Source organism: Ornithodoros turicata, chromosome 2, assembly GCF_037126465.1.
Source record: "Ornithodoros turicata isolate Travis chromosome 2, ASM3712646v1, whole genome shotgun sequence".
NCBI classification, from domain to species: Eukaryota; Metazoa; Arthropoda; class Arachnida; order Ixodida; family Argasidae; genus Ornithodoros; species Ornithodoros turicata.
The window spans coordinates 27,386,213-27,407,104 of NC_088202.1; the positions used below are offsets into that span (position 1 = coordinate 27,386,213).

A 20,892-nucleotide genomic window follows, 5' to 3' on the forward strand; every position below is an offset into this window, starting at 1 on the left:
GTCTGCTGTGTAGGGCGTATTGTTTCGTCCGGCACACTTTTCTGACCTCAGTAACTGCGAGCGTCATAATGAGCCTTTTGCTTGTGCACCCACTAATATCCATACTGCTATGTTGCATTACATGCTTAACCCTTTGTTGCATTCACGGCGGATTCTCATGCAAATACCACAGTTCTGCATGCTTTTTAAAGCTTTACGATGGCTTTTAATCGAAAGAAAAAAATTCATCCAGTTTTGGTGCTTCGTTTGCTGGGTATAGATTGTCCACTCCAGTGGACAGCATGCACATGGACATCCATAGGTAACTAGTAATTTGAATGATATTTATTGCTTTGAAATATAGCTTTCTTGCGTGATAACTACGGTTGAAATATTTGTACATCAGGTTCTGTGATGGAAGTTGAAAAGACAGACACTTTTGCTCTCTGTGCACATGTACACCTTGCATTTCCCGCAAATATTGGTGGTCTTCCGCTTGCTCTCGTCCATTTTGCATCTTTGGGCAGCACAAGTGTTCTACCAAGGAAAGTAAGAGACTCGGTCATATCGCACGTCTTGTGACACAGAGCTTGCTTTGACTGGAAAGCTTCTGTTCTGTGTTGAGCGCGCAGGAGCTTGCAGATCCTCAACCACTGGGTCACTTTCTAGAACTGATGCAGCTTCTGCTTGAATGAGTCCCCTCGCCAGAGTGAGCTTGAACATCCCTAGTTGAATGTTGCAATCTGGTATGATGCGGCGGTAAAGAAGCCATGCATTTACCACAGCTACATCAGTCAGGTGAAATATGACACGTTTGTACCATTTTTTTGTCTTGAAGTGCATTCGGTAGAACGAGAGCAACATATCACATTTATCGACGCCACCCATGTTCTGGTTATAGCTCCTAATCAGTGCAGGGCAGTCCACCTCGATGTGCTCTTTTCTTTTCCTGTCAAAGCGCTTGACTTTCACAAGTGGCTCCACTCCGTGCACATTTGACCCCATGATGACAAGTCTGTTGTCATACCACTCGCACACAATGATGCCATTCTCCCTGTCCACCCGGTAGTCATATGAACCTCTGCCTTGGGCCTTCAGGTCCTTCTCCGATTGCAGAGGGCACTGCGCAGCGCGGTCCTTGCGCATTGTGCACGTGGAATGCAGTCCTCTCTGTTTCAAGTAAGCCAAAAGTGGAGGCGACACAAAAAAATTGTTGAAAAAAAGATACGTGCCAACTGGAACATCGGTAGTAACACGGATGACAATGAGACCAGATTCTCCTATTGCTGGAGGAGCATCAGTTGGGTCACTCTTCAGGTTGTCACCATGAAGTTCTCGTTTGTGAACATATCCGGTTTGTCCGGCTCTAACCCAAACCTTGTAGCCCCATTTGGTCGGTTTCTTAGCCATGTACACTTTCAAAAAGTGCCCGCCTTTGAAAGTTATAATCAGCTCGTCAACAGCCTGACACTTCTCTGCTTCTGCCAAGCTGCTGAAGCTGAGATTGAGCATGTTTACTGTGGGCCTTACCTTCTGCAGCCTGTCAAACCCAGGGTCTGTACTTTTTTTCTCTAATGCCGGGTCACTCAAATGAAGAACAGACAGGATTTCTTCCCACCGGTTGAGTGTCACTGCATTAGCAATGGTGTCTTGTCTTGTGCTTGGTGACCAATACCAACGCCTGTGTGGCACGTGAACCACGGACATGTACCTACACATTCCAAGGAAGACTTCCATCTCATTATGCGTAATGGGCTTCATTTTTGTGCGGTTACACAGTCTGTATCTTTTGGATTCAAATGTCATAAGGTGAATGGGCTCATTATCAAATACTGCCTTGAACATCGTCAATGGCGTTTCTCCACGGAGCGCTCTCCCTTTAGGAACCAACAAACTTGGTAGCTCTATGGGTGAAACAAGATCTTTTTTGACCCACTGCCATTTTTCTTTTTTTTTTTGCTTTTCCTTTTCTTGTGGTTTGCGGCGTTTCGTTCCAGGTCTGGAATCAGCCTCAGTACTTGGTTCGTGTTCGTCGAAGACGTCACTTTCACTGCTACCCGTAGAGCCGCCTCTTGCACCTTCTATAGTGTAGTTGGCGTCATTCTCATCTCTTTCCAAGAGATCGTCTTCACTTCCAGGTGGTATTTCTTCATGGAGGGTGGCCTCCATTTCCGCCTTGGGTACAGGTTCATCAAGGATCGCATTGATTTCTGCTTCAGTCAAGGGAATTGTGTCAGCAGGCCGCCTTTTCCTTGAAAAAGGCCATAAAATTTCTACGTGAAAAACTGATTCTCCAAAAGGAACGCAAACAAATATAGGAATGTTATTTACTTAGACATATGGTTGAAGCGATAGTAAAAAAGTCCGATATGCATAACTGCACCCCATGAAGGAATGGGCGTTATCGTGGCGTCCACTAGAGTGGACAAGTACCATTTGCCATTTGTGGCTGTCTGTGGCAATATTCTTTCGCATTGGCCACAAATCCGCATATTATTTTGTTCAGCAATCCCTCTTCTAACATCGCAAAATAGTTTTGGAAAATGCACTGCACTGAAAAATTAGATGTGAGCAAAATAGTGCACGTGGATGTGCCTCACCTGCGATTTGATGTTGCCACCATCTTCCTTATGGAATGAAGAGAGCGGGGTTGATCGGTGGCGCCATCTATCAGCACCAAGCGAAAGCAAATTGTCCACTGAAGTGACCACCATGAGTACCGGCTTCTACGCCGCATGGTGGGCTACCCATATCGTATGGAATTTTGTCCATTGTAGTGGGCAGGATGCTCGACGTGTAACACATTTCTGACATTTGTGTAAGGACTTGTAAATATGAGTGCATATCTATGGCTCCCGTCATTAATGTTGTACAGTGCGATCCCGTTAGCTTGAACTCGAAGAGGCTGAAGATTTTTTCGAATAAAGCGTAGTTTGAACAAATGGGAGTCTGTCTGAATGTGGGCCCAACAGGCAGCATATGTTAGTTGTGTCGGAGATGCGTCATGGCTCACTAGGCCTTGCAGCTCATTCTACGGCACACAGTGCTGGAGATATAAGAGGCTTATTCTTATTCAAAAATGTTTATTTGAAGGCAACCATCAAATCACTCAAGGCTGAAAATAATATGTAATACATGCTTGCACTCTGTCCACGACTTTACTAGTATCATTTGTAGCTTGCTCATGAGCTTCAGTGCAGCGTCCGCATGTTTTTGGAACGAAAAGTAGCACACAGTCATATCTAGCGCTGATGAAAAATCAGATGCGTATGGCGGGGACATTGCTTCGTCGTTTACATTGCCCGAGTCTTCGTCACTGCAAGTAGAAGGATCAGATGGAATCTGGACAAAGCATGCAGCCTCGATGCTTTCCACATCGGTCAGGGGCCCAGAAATCTCCACGCTGCGTGTCTACATCTGCGTAATTTTGGAAGGTGGCACCTGGGAGACCAGTGCAGGCATAAAGTTTAACTCTTAGCAGGTGATCTTCCTCCTCGGATAAAATCTGTTCCACGTTTGCGCAGTTGTTACGCCCACAAATTTTGTGATTGTTTTAGGCTCGACAGCATTCCACACAGTTGCGAGAGTATTGATGGCGCCCAAAAGATCGACCTCGTGCTTACACGTCATCGTATCATACGACATTTACGTATGATAACATACGGCGTCATAGCTTATCATTATTCAAATATAGATTTCCACTCTAAAAGGTGCCATCTTCGCAGCGTCTTTAGATTCTGGATCACTCTGAGATCCATGTGCTGTAGCACAGTTGTCACGTTCTTTGGCAAAAAGGTTGAGTGAACCGCTTTGAGTCCCTTGACGTCACAATGGGCAAAACAATTGTCGAAAAACAGGAGAATGCTCCTCCTTTGTCCAACAAATATCTTGTCCACCAGGTGAATTCATTTTGAGAAAATCTTGTCAGTCATCCACGCCTTTTTGTTGGCTTTCTAGTCAACTGGTAGTGTCTACATCTGCTTAAACCAGCGAGACTTGTTTGCCTTGCTGTTCACGAGCAACCGGCATCGTTCAGTGCCGTTGGTGTTGTCGCACACCATTACAGTGACGCTGTGCTTGCTCATCTTTCTCCCGGAACAAGCATCGTCTTTATATGTAATGGTCTCGTTTCACTTAATTAACATTAATTAATTAGTTTACATGATCTGAGAATACCGGCCTCGGTGGTTCAGTGGGTAGCGTGTTCGCCTTCTGATCCCGAGATAGTGGGCTCGAACCCAGCCGAGGATGCCAGCAACTTGGTGGCTGGGTACAGGTTGCTTTTACACGCTGTCTTCCGCTGTTCCGTGAGGGACGTTAAATACAGGGCACAGTGTGGTGAGCTTTCATCGCACACTAAAGAACCCTCAGGTGGGCAAAAGCAATTCTCAGACCGACCTCTATGCCGTCGCTCATGATCTCCGTTGTCTCACGATGTGCACCCTCCATTATTATTACATGATAGCATTTTCCTAGTATGCAAATTTTACATGCTTGTCACATCTGATTGATTCATATACACACGACTCACACACATGATTCACATAATTGATTCATATCGAAACTGCTTGGTCTCTGGCCCAATCCAGCCCAGCAACGCTCTGCGCTCAAAGCTCTTCTGACATTTGTGGACACCATCGGGCTTCGATCGTTATTGTGAAGGGGCTCGTTATTTTATTCCCCCCATTCCATCCAGCAATGGGGTAGAGTATCGCCTGTGGCGATGAAACTCCCCACTCTCCAAGGTCAAAAATAAAGTTGTTGTTGTTGTTGTTGATTCATATTACACCTCTTCTTTGTTCAGTTGTTGATAGAATGGCTAGGCACCCTCCTTGCAAGGCAGTTCCCTATGGTCAGGCGTGTTTTGCTAATAAATCTGCTAGCTGTAGTTCAATGAACAAGAAAGTTTAATGAAGCACTTTGCTGTGTCTGTGTCCGAATTGGCCAGAACCTACCCAGAGAGTTCCCTCTCATATAGCTTGCCACAAAGCACCTCCGTGTTCTGTGCTGTGCAGTTTCGACTAAATGAAACAAGTGCTGAAGTCAGTGAGCGTTATGCATTGATGCCATGCATTGTTACTACAACGGAATGATGCAGCAATGACTGTGTCATATTGTATCTTTCACCTTCAACGTTTTGTTCTCAAATGTGAAAAAAAAAAAAAAAGCCATTATTACTCGAAAATATACAGGGTGTCTTATCTTTCTAGATTTTTCATTAAAAACCTATAAGGGCTATAGACATTCAGAAGATGTGCAAAGAATAAAAAAAATAAAAAAATGGTGTTCTTTCACAAATTTTTTGCAGGCGATCTATCAAACGGATTTTTGTTCTGAAAACGCTAATGGCACCACGTGACCGAAGGGACCACATGTTCTCATTGGGACGGCCTTGTAGCTTCTATAGTTAAAAAGTTAAATAACGATTTTTAGGTAATTAGTCATTTGACGGTTGAGCAACAGATGGCCAAGAACGTCCGCCGCCCCAGAGACGATAGAAGTTAAAACAGGACACCTTGTACTTTGGTAATCTGAGCCTAAACATGCCTAAATATCAACTCTTCTTTCACTCTCAGAGATTCTTTTTCTCCATCCTGTGTCTCTTTGTTCAATGCACCCTCAAACATGGACCGACAAGGTGTCTGAGGAATCTGATGTCATTTGAAGAAAACTGGTTTAAGAAACCAGAGTTTAGAGTCATGTGTGTTAGTCACCAGAACTCTGCATGAGGATTGTACTTGCGATAGAAGACTTCAACTGTGCTGCACAAACGTCGGATGAGGCAATTCACCTGACTTTCCTCATTGCGATAAGGTCACAGCGGGTGAACACAAAACCTGTGTCATTGCTGCAGCTTTCCCAAAAAGCAAAGATGTTACAATAAGACGATACACCACTCAAGCAGCAATCCTCAAGAGGTTTCTGCACATGTGGGTGTGGGCCATTTTTCCGCTGCACCTCTCGCAGTTATAGAAGCATTTCATGTTCCGTATTTTTTTCCTGATGTTTCTGTCTGCATGCTCGCTGCCATTGTTGTGTGAAAATATGAATATCCATGTTTTCCTCACAATCTCTAAAAGAATGATAGAATTTTTTTTTAAATCTCACCAAGACCGTTTCCTTTGTGAATACTGTCTCTTTTTATTTCAGGACGTACAGCTTGGGACAAAAGTTTATGGAACACAGCACTGTCGTATTCCTTTATTGGAGCGGCCTCATGCTAGATATAGGGAAGAGATCGAATAAGAAATGTGTGACTGGCTATTCTATCTATCTCTCAGGATATGTGTCTGCTTGTGCTTACTGCCAAGGTGACATCCATTTTTTTCGTAAGCTTTTGTCCCAAGCCGTAGCAAGGCCATGTGTGTAGATGCAAGGTTATCCTTAGAGTATCATACGGAAGCAATCTTCACCACCTCGTCCATGTATAGTCTCATAATTGTGATAAACCTTAGCACATTTCCTGTTGGACAAAGGTCGCAAACCTCTTTCCGGATGTCATGATCAATGGTAAACAACACAGCTCGGGACTATGCTGTTGATTTTAATGCAGAAAGTTAAAAAGCACATGGCATTTACAGGTCGAGTCAGCTTTGAGCTCGTTTTATAGCCAGATATACAGCCCAAATAAGGTTCTCATGTTGGGAACCAGCCACCCTGCATCGGGAGTGAACCAAATGCCATGCCATGCAATGAGTAAAAAGGAATAGTTCTTGTTCATCTTCACTACCTGAATTCTCTGCCGTTCCTCCCCCCTTCTTCTTCATTGTGGAATGGAGATGGAATGAAGATCGTCCTCCACGATCTCTATTCCTTTACAAGGACTGCATGCGGTAGATTGCAACAGCTGAGGAACTGCTGTAGGCCCCGAGCGGAGCTAACTCTCGTAGGCACCAGCACCGCCCTGTCGGCGGTGACGTCATCCCTTGTGTGGCCACACGCAGCAGTGTTCCGCGTTCACATGGATAATTCGCTCGGCATGCGGGATGACGTCCGTTAAATGAAGTAAAGTAAATTGTTGCATCATGAAATGCAGCAGCAGCTACGGAAATTCTGTCGATTCCACGACATGCAGTAAGCACTTCATCGTCAAAAAAAAAAAAAGCTCTGACGAAACCGATAGCCCCAACTACAACCCAACGATATTCCCTGACGTGTAACATGCGCCGCAGAGAGGCACGAGAGACAACACTTTCAGGTCGTTTCTTGTTGGCGTTTTTGTCGTGTGCTTCCTACGCAGCAACAGAGATATATTTTGCCGTTACCCGTTGCATCATTAGTTTTAACGTTTGATTTTTATCATCGAGGATTCACGTCGACAGAGTCATACAACGCCTAAAAGTCTTCGATACTATCAATTCCATTCCATGCATCATCTCAAAGTACGTGTTCTTTTTATTCATAGTAGCATTCAACACACAGTGGCGTACAAGAACATATATTGTTCCTCTTTCTGATTTCTGAGATGTGCAAAATAAAAGCTCCTGGGCCTTGGTACTGCTGTACCGAAAAAAATGAAGAAAAAAAAAACAGGAAAGAAGTCATTGCAACATGTGCAACATGAGCAACCCTGAAACTGAAATGGGAGATCCCATGCCTTCTTTTGTTCCCCGCTCTTGGAACAATTGATTTGTATTAGCTGAACCGCTGGAACACAGGGTCTTGCTGCTTTGGGTTGCGTTTTGCGCTCTGCCGATATGTCCCACATTCCCTGGTAACTTATCTTTGTTTCAGCAGCGCCTCTCTGAATGTAGACGGCAACTGCCGCCGCAAGCGTGCACTTGCTAGAAATACCCGCTCTCCATCCGCAGGGCGCACTTACAATGGCTGTTTCGTTGTTCACCCTCAATAAAAGCGTCTCTGATTTAGTCAGTGAGGTTATGTATCAGCTTGCGAACCCTTCCCTTGATCACAATTTGTCAACTGCGATTGTTGATTCGTGTCGGTGGAACACACTGCCTAATTATGTCTCAGCCGTGATCGTGTGTGCCCTCACCCATGCAGTAAACGTGGTTGGAGCGAAACAGAAGCTCGCCCTTGTTGACATTCTGGCCTTGAAAAACGCTTTGATGTTAACTAAGGACTTAAAACCAGCTAATATTCGCAGAAAGGAGACATCCGATGCGGTGCCCATACATTCGTCCCCATCGCCCACACAGGTAACGACAGGCTCGCAAGGAGGGGGCGCTGACGCAAGCCTGATAGTGGCGCCGCCAAACAAGAGCTCGAGGCCTGTAGGGATGGGTTTGTCCAATGCTTTAGTTTATTCATTTATTTATTTACATACCATCAGGGCCTTTGGCAATGCAGAGGGAAGTGAGTTATCAAAGAATAATACAAATACAGTCGATGCAGTATAGGTAGGGTTCCACGTTTTCGGTTTTAATCGAAAAACATACGCCAGGTAAATTTTTCCTCATTCGGTGTTAATCGGAAAACAACGAATACAGAGGAATATTCCAGGAATCATGACAGAGGTGAATAGACCTCTCCCTGTTCGTAAACAAATGACGTCATAGTGTTCGACAGTGCCACAAATTAGGCAGAGCTGAACTACGTGCAAAGCTAGTGGCAAACAAGGTCGCGCCCGAAAGCCACGGTCTTGAGGGGGGATTACGATGGTCCTGAAAGGGACGCGACCTTCGGTCCTACTTTTCTTTCAAGAGGAAGCAGCGAACAATGCACCTCTTTCAGAAAAGGTGCTGCCGCCATGTGGCGGGTGACAGAAACAATCTGGAGGGCATATACGGCAGCGCGCGCGGTTCGGGCGTTTCGTGAATTCGTGTAGCCGGCCAGTATCCGCAGCCATCCGTGCAGTGAATTTCTGTGTACACGTTTGTTGTATTTGCAATGACAGTCCCCGGTGATGTTTTCGTCCCCGGAGGTTTTGCATCCTTAGTTAATGGATGGTGTAGCAACTTGGGAACAGTTGCTCTTCCAAATCATGAGCGGATCATGCAGTACCTGACGGCATCTGGTGCTCCGTCCGCACGGCAGGTTCAGAAAGGCCATCGCTTTAAAGACGAGGGATACGTAAGGTACATTTACGTTCACCCAGTGTCACAGCACTCGGAGTACAACGTTATAAAGTGTGTCTGCCTGCCCTCCATGCGGGCGGGTTACTATGTCGTCCATGCCGTCGTAAGAAAGGATAATGGCAACATAGAAGGAGCACACTGCTACTGCCCAGCCGGGTAAGTGCACAAACTTTCACACAAATGAGTCGAGCATGAGTGTGATGAAATTATGCTCAAGCTGTATGAGCTGAGCATGAGCGACACGCGTTCATCTGTAAAGCTCCTACTAAGCGTCTGCATGGTCGCTAGGCGTAGTTTGTGTTTGTTAACGTCGTAGTTTGTGTTTGTTAACGTCGTACTTTGTCTAATAGGACTACCGATAATTTACAGGTTGAGTGGATCCTGCCAACATGTTGCAGGCTTGCTATTCAGTCTTGAAGAAACTGCCCCTACAATAGAGCCTTCTTGCACTGATGTAACATGTACATGGGTTGTGCCACCAGCAGGTAAGAAAGTGTTTGTTTTAAAATGTACACGGTTGTGCAGCTAAGTAAGCAAATTAATCACAACACGTGCTATATATTTAGTTAATATGACTGCAATAATGCCTCAAATTAGTTAACAAAACATATAGATGGCAGTTGACAGGTGGTGATATATAAAGTACTGCTTTCTCACTACTGTATATGCTTTGATTTAGAAAATAATTTAGTGTGTTTAATGTGTCACAAGCTGTAATTTGATCCGGTCCTCACGTTCTTATTCCTCACGTTCTTATTCCTCATGGCAGCAAAGAAGCCGGACCCTCCCACCCCAATTGATAAGATCAAATTCAAACGAGATTCAGTGCGTGTCTCAGCTGCAAGGAGCAGTTACTCTCCTGCGGGGCACCTGCTGCCTGGTGATCATTGCAGTCTGGTGGCTGCTTTGGAGAAAGTGCACCCAGAATGCATTTGGCTCCGGTATAATAGGGACATAGAAGAAGATGAAACTGATGTCCAAGTTCAACCCGCTCCACTTCTTCCTACATCCGAAGACTTCATGCATGGTGACTGGATAGCAGTTATTGAACGCTACTTTGAAGGTATGAGCCAGATATTAATCGGATAAAGTACATAAGGTTACGGCTGTCTTCTGATAGTTTCCGATAGAGATGTGTGCTCTCCTTTTTCGTAAAACAAAGGGAGGTCCAAGCTTCTGTGGAAATGGGAGAAGTTACGTTCCTTGTTGTCTCTAACTATACATTGCTTCCCAAATGTCAGGATACTTCTGGGATTCTTCACTCATTATTTGGTGCAAGTTTGCTGCAATTCTGCCCTCAAATGGTGCTTTTTTTTTCTCTCTTTTTCATGTAACAGTTTTCAAATTATCTGGTTATGATACAGATATTCAATGATCGGTACTTGGCGGCATTATAGTTGGCTAGGCAATCTCATAGGCACTGTCTTGCACGCTTACCTATCGCAAAAACAAAAAGGACAAACGTTTTGTTTTCCCACTGCGTAAAAACATGTTGAAGTTCCAGTTTGTCAGTACTACATTTGCCTCCAGTACTAATAAAATTAATAACACATATTCCTACCTTCTCCAGGTATCCAACCTTTATCAAGTGAAGAAAGGGAAAGCATATGTCAAGCAACAGTGGGACAGGCATCAAACCACACATGGCACCGGGAAAGACAAGGACGTTTAACATCTTCAGTATTCGGACGTGTCATGAAATGTAAAAAGCCAGAAGGGCTTGTGAAGGATATCCTTTACCCCAAAAAGCAAGTGCAATGCGAGGCTCTGCGGTACGGTAGAAACCGTGAACCTGATGCTGTAAATGCGTACCTGTCATTAATGTCGTACTATGACAGGCAAATAGTTGCGTATGAAAGTGGGTTACATATTCACCCTGTATATGCATTTCTTGCAGCATCACCAGACAGAATTGTAAAGGAAGGGGCTGACGTGGGTATTTTAGAGGTAAAGTGCCCCTTTTCACAGCAGGGTAGAACCCCACTAGAAGCATGCACCACAAAGGGCTCTTGCTGTGAAGAAGAAAATGGGGCTCTTCGTCTCAAACGAGGGCATCAGTATTACGCCCAGGTGCAGGGGCAAATGGCGATAACTGGCTACAAATGGTGTGATTTTGTTGTGTGGACCAACAACGGCTCACTGCAAAATTCTGTTTCTGTTGAGCGCATTTACTTTGACAAAGTATACTGGGACAACCTGTTGCTTGCGTTGTTGCACTTCTACAAACATGCCGTGATACCGGAAGTGCTAACCGGTCGTCTCAGGGCAACAGGAAAGTTATTTGATGACAAAGCTCCATACGTGCCATACTTGGCCAAAACCAAACAAGTCAGGCACAAAAAGTAGTATGTTGTACCGAAGTAAATAAAAATGTTATGCATGAATACTTTTATTCCTACTTTACATACACATCATTCAGCTGGCATAAGATGCAGTACATTGATTTAAGTATTTATGAGGGGGTCCTGGAAGTTACTTAGAAAAGCACACACCCTGAAGATGTGGCCAGCTATATCCATCATATTGATTGGGATAGGGCTATCAAATATGTGGAATTCTTTTATGCGCCTAATAAGCCGTTCAATGTGGATCCTCGCACTCGCTATTTTGCGAGTATTCTCAACATCAGCAGGAGGCATCTGCATACCTTTCCGAAATGGTGGTACATACAGCTTGATCCCAGGCGGCAGAAAAGATTCTAGTTTGAAGCCCTTGTCAGCCATGATGGCATCTCCTGGCCTCAAGTGGTCCAGGAGACCACTTTCCTTGACTATAAAACCGTCACTCACATGCCCTCCCCACAGGTTTGAAACGAAACACAAATATCCGTCTGGTGTCGCCCCTACGAGCACTTTGAAAGTATTGTAATGCTTGTAATTAGAAAAAGTTTGTCGTTGAGCAGTGAGCCTTGACGGCCTTTGTATTTTGATCTCTGTGCAGTCGATAACTACTCTTGTGTCCTGAAAACACGAAAAAGATTTGGGGAGATTCTGCTTTATAGCATTAGGTGAGGGGAAGTGTGTTTGAGCGCTCAGCTCTTGATCAAGGAATTTGACCCACGTGGTAAATATTCTACTAAATGTGGCTTCAGATATACCAAAATTTCTTGTGATTTCCTGGCTTGGCATTCCAGTCCTGAGTCTTACGAGTACCATTAAAAATTCATCGTCAAGGCTGACAGCTCTTGGTCGTCCCCTGGCTCCATCGTTATTTCTGGGCCCCATCTGCCAGTAGTTCATTCGCCTTGCATTCTCTTCAACATGCTTAAAAATTACATTGAAAAGTTGTTTACTCTTAAAACCGGTGTAATACTTGAACTTGCTGTCCGGAATACTCCGCGAGCTCAGTATGCGTGAAGACAGGTTGCGGTTTTCTTCTTCCAGTGCTTGAATCCGCATCTTGAGGAGTTGGTTCTCTGTACTCATTGTTATTGTCTCACAGGAGGTCTTGGTTCCAAACTTTGTCGTTAATTTGTCTTGTTGTAGCAGGATCAGTGACTCAGCTGCCATCAGTTCCAAGTGTGTGTGTCCTATGTGAGATAGGGAGGAAGAATGGCTTTAGTTACTGTCAGAAAGCAAGGGTAGGCAAAAAGACATGAGCATATTTATTCGGCAGTTTTGATGGGTGATGAATGCAGTGACGCATACCAGTCATGTATAGTCAGCTATCAGTAAAGTATGTTAATGAAGAAAAATAGCCAGTCTTTCTGTTCGAGTGTTTTAGGAAATGTAGAAATATTTAAGAAAGTACCAATATGTTCTAAAGCAGGTTACAACATCTCTACAACACGGTCCTCTCATGCTGATCTGTGCAGTTGTGGTTGGTTAGGATACGTAGATGAAAACTAGTACCCATCTATTAAAAGGGTGTGTAACATAGCAGCTTAACGAACACTCTGGAGTACACAACACTACTATGTAGAGTGGTGTTGTCTTATGACCGCTGCAGGTATCTGTCAAAATTAGTAACAAATGTGATACTCTTACCGTCTTCACTGGTGCTCTGGATTGCTGAACTTGTGCTGCCTTCATCACAGACAGGGCTTTCAGAACCTGGTACAAATATGAGGGATGAAAAGTACACATGTGCTCTGCCTGTAGTAAAATGTGCCAAAATGATAGTCCGCAGTAATTGCTCAGCTTTGCTTTCACAGTACATACCAGACTTGTCGCTGCTGCTGTGGGCTGCAGACCCTTGTCCGGTACTCTGAGGGAAGGAGCTACGAGCACAATCTGTTAGAGGTGGGAGGAAGCAAATTCGGTCATTGACCTATCTGTGCCAGATATGTGGGCTGCATCACGGGTGTACTACCTAAGATATCTGCGTTTGATTGTTAGTTTTACTTCCCATACACAAATGTGATGTGACATAGAGCAAAGCACATACGCTCGTTTTTCTTTTGCTGAAACCGTCTTTGCGATCGCTCAAGCCTCTGAAGGGCATCAGTCCTCCGCTGGCACGCGTTTTCATCATTTTTGTCAGCAGCACATGGCACGTAGTCAACATGTTTTGGTGAACGGCTTGGCCTTCCTAATGCATAACAAACAAAGGTTCATTACAGACTTCGGACTTTTTCTGACTGCAATAGCACCAACGCCGTAAATACACGTTTTTGGTTATTTCGTTTCCGGCTATCGTGCCGCCGTATTTCTCACGTACCTGTTGCGAAATGTCGATGACATATTCGTGAATACGGAGTTGGAATCCACGGCTTGCCATGTTCGTCAACACGCTTAACAGCAGTAATCCAGGCTTGCCTCCTCTGTGTTTCACGTTTTTCCGACGGGAAACGGAAAAAACCTTTTACTCCCCGTGACTTGCAGCCGGGCATTGCGCACGTTGACGGCATGATATGCTCTTCTGTGCCTTATGCTAGTAACAGTAGCATACAAACTACGGCATTCAGTAACGTCAACAAACAAAAAAAAAAAAAAAAAACACGACGATAGAGTGAACACGTGGTTTAGTTTCGCTTCTGCACGTCTGCTTGAATCCGCCGCCACACATATCACTTGGTCGTCTGCTGCACCAGACTTGCCCTCCAAGTTGTTTCTGCGCTCCGCCGCAAGATGGCGATAACAAATGAGCATGCGCAGGAGGTATTTTTGAAAGAGGCCCATTGCCCATTCGTAGAACCCAGCTCTCCCCTTCCGATCTGTTTCGGTTTCGGTCTGTCTACCAACGTAATGATGACGTTTGTTGGGTAGAGGTTTATTGCTGCATATGCCCAGCAAGTTGTTGATGCAGAAAACCACACCGAAATACAATGGTACTGAAAAATGTCCATTTACTTTTTCATTAGCCGTAAAACGCCACAGCAGTGGACAATGCCATGTCGAATGAACGTCTTGCAGGAATTACATCGTGATTTCTATTTGCCGATAACTGACAGGTAAACCAGTTACGTGCCAGGAAAAACATCGAAAAACGTTGATCGAAAAACGGAATGGCATGAAAGAACACTAATCTAAAAGGGAAAAAAGGCAAAAGGGATTAGGTGCAACAAATGCAGAAAGTGACATAGGCAACTCTTAAACTCCTTGATGTCTGCGATGTTTGTAATGGATCCGGGCAAGCCATTCTGCTCCACAGACGTCCGGGTATGGATGATTCATTAAATGATCTAGTTGACCATGTTATGATGCCAACTGTCTAATAAAGTAATGACGGTTGAAAATATTTTGGTATACGGTACTACGTATATATAGTGGTAAATACAGGGTGTTCAAAATTAAGCTTTCACGAGCGCTACGCAAACACAGCGATAACAGGAAACCGGATGATAACTTTACGCTGCTTGTGTAAGAAACAGGTGCTGCTAATTATGTAGCACCTGTTTCTTACTCAAGGAATAGAAAAATAGCACCAGTTTTGCTTTTGTTCACCTATTTATAAAGTGCTAGTGAAAGCTTAATTTTGAACACCCTGTATATCGATACTACTATAAAAGGTGAACGCTCACCGTGAAGAAGTGGGCACTCTCAAAGTATCGAAACGCGTGTGGTGGAGAAGGACCAACTTGCCGTTCTCAACTGGAAAGGCTTTCCAGTGAAAACGCAACCACACTGAAGAAACATCATTTTGGTGGTCACCATTTGCATGGTGAGAAGATTGGCCGACTGTCCATTTAAGCTCATTAAAGGTTGACAGAGGGTGCCACTACGCTGTTGTTGCCTGCACACAGCACTGGCACAACTCAAAGCTTCTTAGAAGGGCAACCTTTCCTTGAGTTTGAAGAGAGAGATGGCACAGAAGGGGAGGGACAGAAGAATGTGCACATGAGACTCGATGAGGGATGGGCTTGATCGGTTTGATGATCCGAAAGTACCTGAACGTTTATGGGTTATTGGAATACCGTATTTTAGTTTGGCATGAATAGTTTAGACGATATTGGGTTGCATTGTGTCCCTCAGTATGCGATTTACAAGCAGCAAAAACATGAATTACACTGTCTAGCTATGCATTAATATTATGCACTCAAAATATCATTGTCGCTCACTGTATTGTGATTCCTCTGCGTCATGCGTATTCACTATTACGTGAAGCTGCGACACACTATTGTTGCTTCTGCAGAAGACTCGTCGTTGGCGTTGTCTCAGACTCTTCAACATTCCATTTTGCGTGGACACAACCTTTTCACGAATAATGGCAGTCGTCTTGATCCGTTCACACCTGTAGGGCTTTGCTTCATCACATTTTGGGAGCATTTTCCTGAACAACAGTCACACGTGGTCGCTTTGCGCTCTGCAGCCGGTTGTGCTGAACCAGAACACCTGTGAAAAGACACTTGGGACATACGGAGAACACGTACAGGTATTTCTTCTTCAGTTTGGAGAGGGCCATTGGAGGAAACGAAACTATCAGACTTGACTAACGGTTGGACGATTGCACATCTTCTCGAGAAACACTGACACAAAGTAACACGATCGACCGCGACCTCCAGCCGAGGATCGTCATGTGGCATGTTCACCCCCTTACCCCTTTGTTGGGATTTTGCCAACCCAGCCTTCCGCAAAATGCATTTAACGGGCTGTCGAATTCTTCAGGATTATGGTTGGGCAGCTTTTAAAAGAAAATGAGAGAAAAGAAGCCCAAGGCCCCACTTTTCCGGCGATTGGAAGGCGCGTCCGCACGATCAAGAGACTGAACGAAATTTGGGAGTCTCCTAGATAGGGAGACTTGGCAGGTATGAATTGCTGATGTACCGCAGACTCAAGTCCTCTTTAAGCTATCATGATAGCGGCTCTCTGAAAGCATGGCCGAGGAACTTGATGCCTGCGGTAGGACCTCTGATACAGGTGATATGATGGGAGAGGGAATTATGATATTGACTGGTTTAGATGTCGCCATATTGACTTTGAACTGGAATGGCCAGCTGGCTGTTTCCTACCCAGAAATGCAGGGGCTGAAAGTCAGTATACCATGCTGATACCATGACAATGATTGTACCTTCTTTTGCAACGTTAAGCCACAAAGTGTCCTTGCATAATTGTCTTTCCAGAATATGTGCCTGGTGTAATAATTGGGGCATGAAGCTGAATTCTGATAAAAGTGCTCTATTGAGAATCTAAAACAAGACAGACATATATTCCAGTATACATATACCATTGATGCAAGTGTAACTCTTGAAGTTATCAAATATAAATATTTCGGTTGCGTTATTTCTTGCCTGTAGTATCCACAACATATTTCTGTTGTTGACGTTCCTCAGCCCTGCGTAGTCTCAGGTGTGTAAAACGCAAGTTCTTTGCAAGCAAATTCTGCTATTGTCAATCCAAAATCCCCATTATACACACTGCCTAGCAGTGCTCATTACATAAGGCCTACTGCTCGTGGGCACTGATGTGCTGATGTATGGTGCTTCCGTAGAGGCAAGAGGGAGTATGCTGGGTCTCAATACAAAATATGCTGACTCTGCAGCCTGTTCATCCGCTACTCTTAGTCGCCATACAAGCCACTTGCTTGGAGGATAGCCATGCAGAAAGTAGTCATTGCTTTTGTGTAAAGGGCATGGCTGTCTTGGCTCATTTCATAATTTCACCACAAACAACTGCATCTGACGTTTATTGCTTCTGAGGATGGTAAATACTTGCATCAGGTTCTTGTTGGCATAGCCATTGAAAAATAATAAATGGCATAAAAAACTATGACAACTTCAGTGTCTTTTAGCTTGATCGTTTCTTTCCTATGAAATTTCTGACTGACGATTGATTTGTGTTTCATCGGCTCATTCTAGCAATGCACACAGGACTGCTCTTTCTGCTAGTGACCGCGTTGAGGTCAGTGAAAGGGTGAGAAGGTCAAAATAAAGTTGAAACTTGGGCTGGTTGGTAAGACATATTTATACGACATATAAACGACAAGCCCAGGAGTACAACGGACAAACACAAATATAACTATAAACACAGGAGGAAGTGGGAGAAGTGGGGTATTATACGTGCGTATCTGGCAAGTTCTTGTTTTGCAGTTCAGAGTGTGTTTGTGTTTATTTGGGTTTATCTGTTGTATTCCCTAGCTCTGAGGGTTTTATTCTAGTGCAACCACAGTATACCTTGGCCTAAGTAATCCTTGCACCAAAAAACCTTCAACAATGTACATACATGCCACCTCAGTATACCAAACAGTGTTTTTGCTGATCAAAAAGACATCCGAATGAGAAGAGAACGCAAGGTTGGAAAGATAAAATAAATGACAGAAAAGTACCCAGAAGTGAAGAAACCCTATCCCTGGTTCCCTACAAGGTGTTGCAGGTTGCAGGAGAAAGGAAAACCGTAGTTCAGTGAAACCACAGCAAAAGAAACAGGCTCTGCAAGCAGCTTTCAGATAACAATAAAAAAAAAAAAAAAAAGAAGAGAGAGCTTGTCAACATCTTTACAAAATACTACCCATCCTTTGGGCCCTGTTCCCCTCACTACCCCCAAAAACGGATTAAGAACTCCGATGGTGCTCTCTCGCAAAATCCTGGAATCATGGGTGCTCCCTCACCAGCTGACGACCACATCCAGGATCCAGTACTACGGTGAGTTGAACATTGATGGAATGATAGTTCTTGCAGTTGACATAGGATCCCTCTGGTTCCAAAGGTGCCTTGATGCAGACGTGCGTACCGTCCACATCTCCCACAACTCCAAGAAAGCCAGCCAACTTAAAGAAGTAGTCTTGCTGAGCTGCTCTCACCTCCTTGGCTGTTGGCCATCTGAATAAATGCAGGTCATTATAGATTGCAAGTAAAGGTCACAGAGCAGAAAGCACAGACATACATGTGTACTCACTGGGCGAAGCTGCTGACATGCCTACAAAGTGCAGCGACGACTGTGTGCAGAACGTGGCATGCCATCTATTTGTGTACACTCACAAGTTCCCGGTAGTGAGATACTTTTTTTTTTTTTATTTATTAATACTGTAAGCCAATATGTGGCCCAAACAGGAGTGGCATACATGTTTGACACATATTCAACAATGGACAACAAAACAGATCTCAGTAAATTGACCCATCAAAACACGATCCTACACTATATCTATTAAATTAACACCACAAGGCATTCTATTGAGAACAAAAATAAAATTGCTCCACGTTACTTATAAAATTACCTGACTCGAAAACACTTCCGGGCAATGAATTCCAATCTTCTATCGTTCGAGGAAAGAAACTATATTTAAATGCATTAGTTATTGCAAAAATTGGTGCTAGCATTTGTTCCCGCTGACTGTGTCGTGTTCTTCTCAACAATGTAGGTTTCAGAGAATTTGGTAAATTTAATGCGACATTTCCCATCAGACCCTTACGAAGAAATAATATCCGACTAATTTTTCGGCGCAGTTCAAGTGTCTGAATGTTGTTTACCTGCATCAGCTTACTAGGTGAGTCAGTTCTTCTGTATTTCCCAAAAACGAATCTCTTCTTTCCCAAACGAATCCCAAAAACGAAACGGCTCTTCTCCTCTCCACATACTGCTGATACTGCTGCGTAAGGAGCACCGATGTCCTGAGCGACAAGAGAGGTGATAAAAAATATGCCTCTCGCGTAAATTGAAACTGTAGTTGCAGTTCACCGTCATCCAGGCACACCAGTGGGTTCTCTCACTCCCAGTACGCTATCTATCGTGGCAGGGACAACGCGAGATAGAATTGGTGCAGATGTCAAATCCTCACTGCACTTGGCTGACATGTTAGTCCTAAGCTTTAGTGCGATAGTTTAGGGTGCTCATGGAACCCTTGACTGGTTCCCTAGTTTGTGCAGAGCTAGGGCCCCCCACTTTAGTGCTCAAAAAGTTTCTTGCAAGCCAATCAATGCTCCAGCACTCCATTGAGTGGAACCCTTATTGAGTGTTACACTAAAAATGTTTCGTGCAATCAGGCCCAGGACTCAATGCTGCTCATCCGCAGCTCATGTTGCCCTTATCATTCTGTGTTTCTGACTAATGTTATAGGCCAAAATACTTCATTTGCATTAGCCCAGGGTGAGTGAGTGAGTGCACCTTGTCCCTTTTGAGTCAGGTCAGACGTCAAGCGTCACAGGCGTGAGAAAAAAGAAAAAAAATACATAAACTATACACACGAGCACTATATACAAATGTCAACAAAAGTCTTTTGCTTTCTTTCTCCGTTCCCACTGTACTAGGTGGCGCTTCACTTGCATCAACCGCTCCTCCTCCTGTTGACTTTGGGTTCTTGTTTGGTCGAGGAACCAGGCGACGATGTCTTCGGTGTTCTCTTTTGGTCCTCCGCTCCACACTGGTTCCAATTTCGCCTTGCCGCATTCGAGTAGAACGTGTCGTATGGTTTCCGGCACGGCACAGCACAAGTCACATGTAGGGCTTGCGTCATGAAAGAGTTCGTTTCGTCTTACGTTGGTTTGCAGGGAGCCCGTTCTTGCTTGGAACAAGAGTGCACTGCCCCCCTCTCCTGTATACACTGGGTTGTACGGCATGAACACTGCTTTGGGGTTCATATCAGAAATTCGTTTCAGTTCACCAGTAACATGCCCAGCCATAGTTGCAGCATTGTCATGTACTTGCCCGTAGCAGTGCTTATCACAAATCTGTCTTATAATTATGTCAGCTGATTTTCCATGAAACTAAATTAAGGCAATGAAGGACCCCATCTCTGTGTTTTCGAAGTGCACATATCTAATCACTTGGGATATTTGGTCAGTGTGAGAAACGTTGGGACTGCGCTTAAACATAATAATTGCCCTGTGCGATGTATTGAATGACTGCTCTTCTGACCAGTGGTTTATCCAGAATCCCAAGCACGGAGGGGTGTTGGAAAAAATTGGGGGGGTCATTACTATAGTTACATCAGTACAGCTTAACATATCATTACTGACATGTGTCTAAAGCTGAAATCACAAGGGCAGCCTTAGTAGGGGGTACACAGGTGAAAAAGTTCGGGAGGTGACACTGAACATCTGAGGGCTGTAGGGGGGTCTGGATAAATCACTGCTTCTGACATGTCACTGAGCGGGCTGATGATCGAACTCAGTCTGACTAGGGCCGGATCCATACCCTTGGTTTGGGAGCGCGTACTGTGGGAGAGGGAATCCAGTGTATAAACTGACTTTTTTTCTCGGTGTGTGTGTGGGGGGGGGGGGGATGATTACCCCGCCCTTTGGATCCACCACTGAATGTGACTTTGCGGCGGGAGATAAGACGGCATAATCATCTTTTCGTTGAATTTTGTGGGGGTGCTGGTTAGCAACCGTATGGTATGGATACATGACATGTGGTCATGCCTTTTATTCACCGATTTGATTTTATTTGATTTGTCCGATTAACTTGCTAACATGATTTATTCCTTACACAAAACGCGTCTATATGCTTCACCCTGTGATGCTGCGTGGAAAAGATGAGATTGTCGCTCTATTTGTCATTTT

At 44.4% G+C, this 20,892-nt stretch overlaps 2 protein-coding genes across 2 annotated transcripts; one reads left to right on the forward strand and one right to left on the reverse strand.

Annotated features, from left to right (window-relative positions):
* Positions 1–516: 516 nt before the first annotated feature.
* On the reverse strand, positions 517–2,148 carry LOC135384444 (piggyBac transposable element-derived protein 3-like). Its single transcript, XM_064613645.1, has one exon. It carries the CDS (start codon positions 2,146–2,148, stop codon positions 517–519), a length of 1,632 nt encoding a protein of 543 aa, XP_064469715.1.
* Positions 2,149–8,493: 6,345 nt separating this feature from the next.
* Positions 8,494–20,537, forward strand: LOC135385257 (uncharacterized). Its single transcript, XM_064614459.1, has 5 exons — positions 8,494–9,173; positions 9,387–9,502; positions 9,787–10,080; positions 10,588–18,036; positions 18,101–20,537. Exons 1-4 carry the CDS (start codon positions 8,830–8,832, stop codon positions 11,361–11,363), a joined length of 1,530 nt encoding a protein of 509 aa, XP_064470529.1. The 5' UTR covers positions 8,494–8,829; the 3' UTR covers positions 11,364–18,036; positions 18,101–20,537.
* Positions 20,538–20,892: the final 355 nt, after the last annotated feature.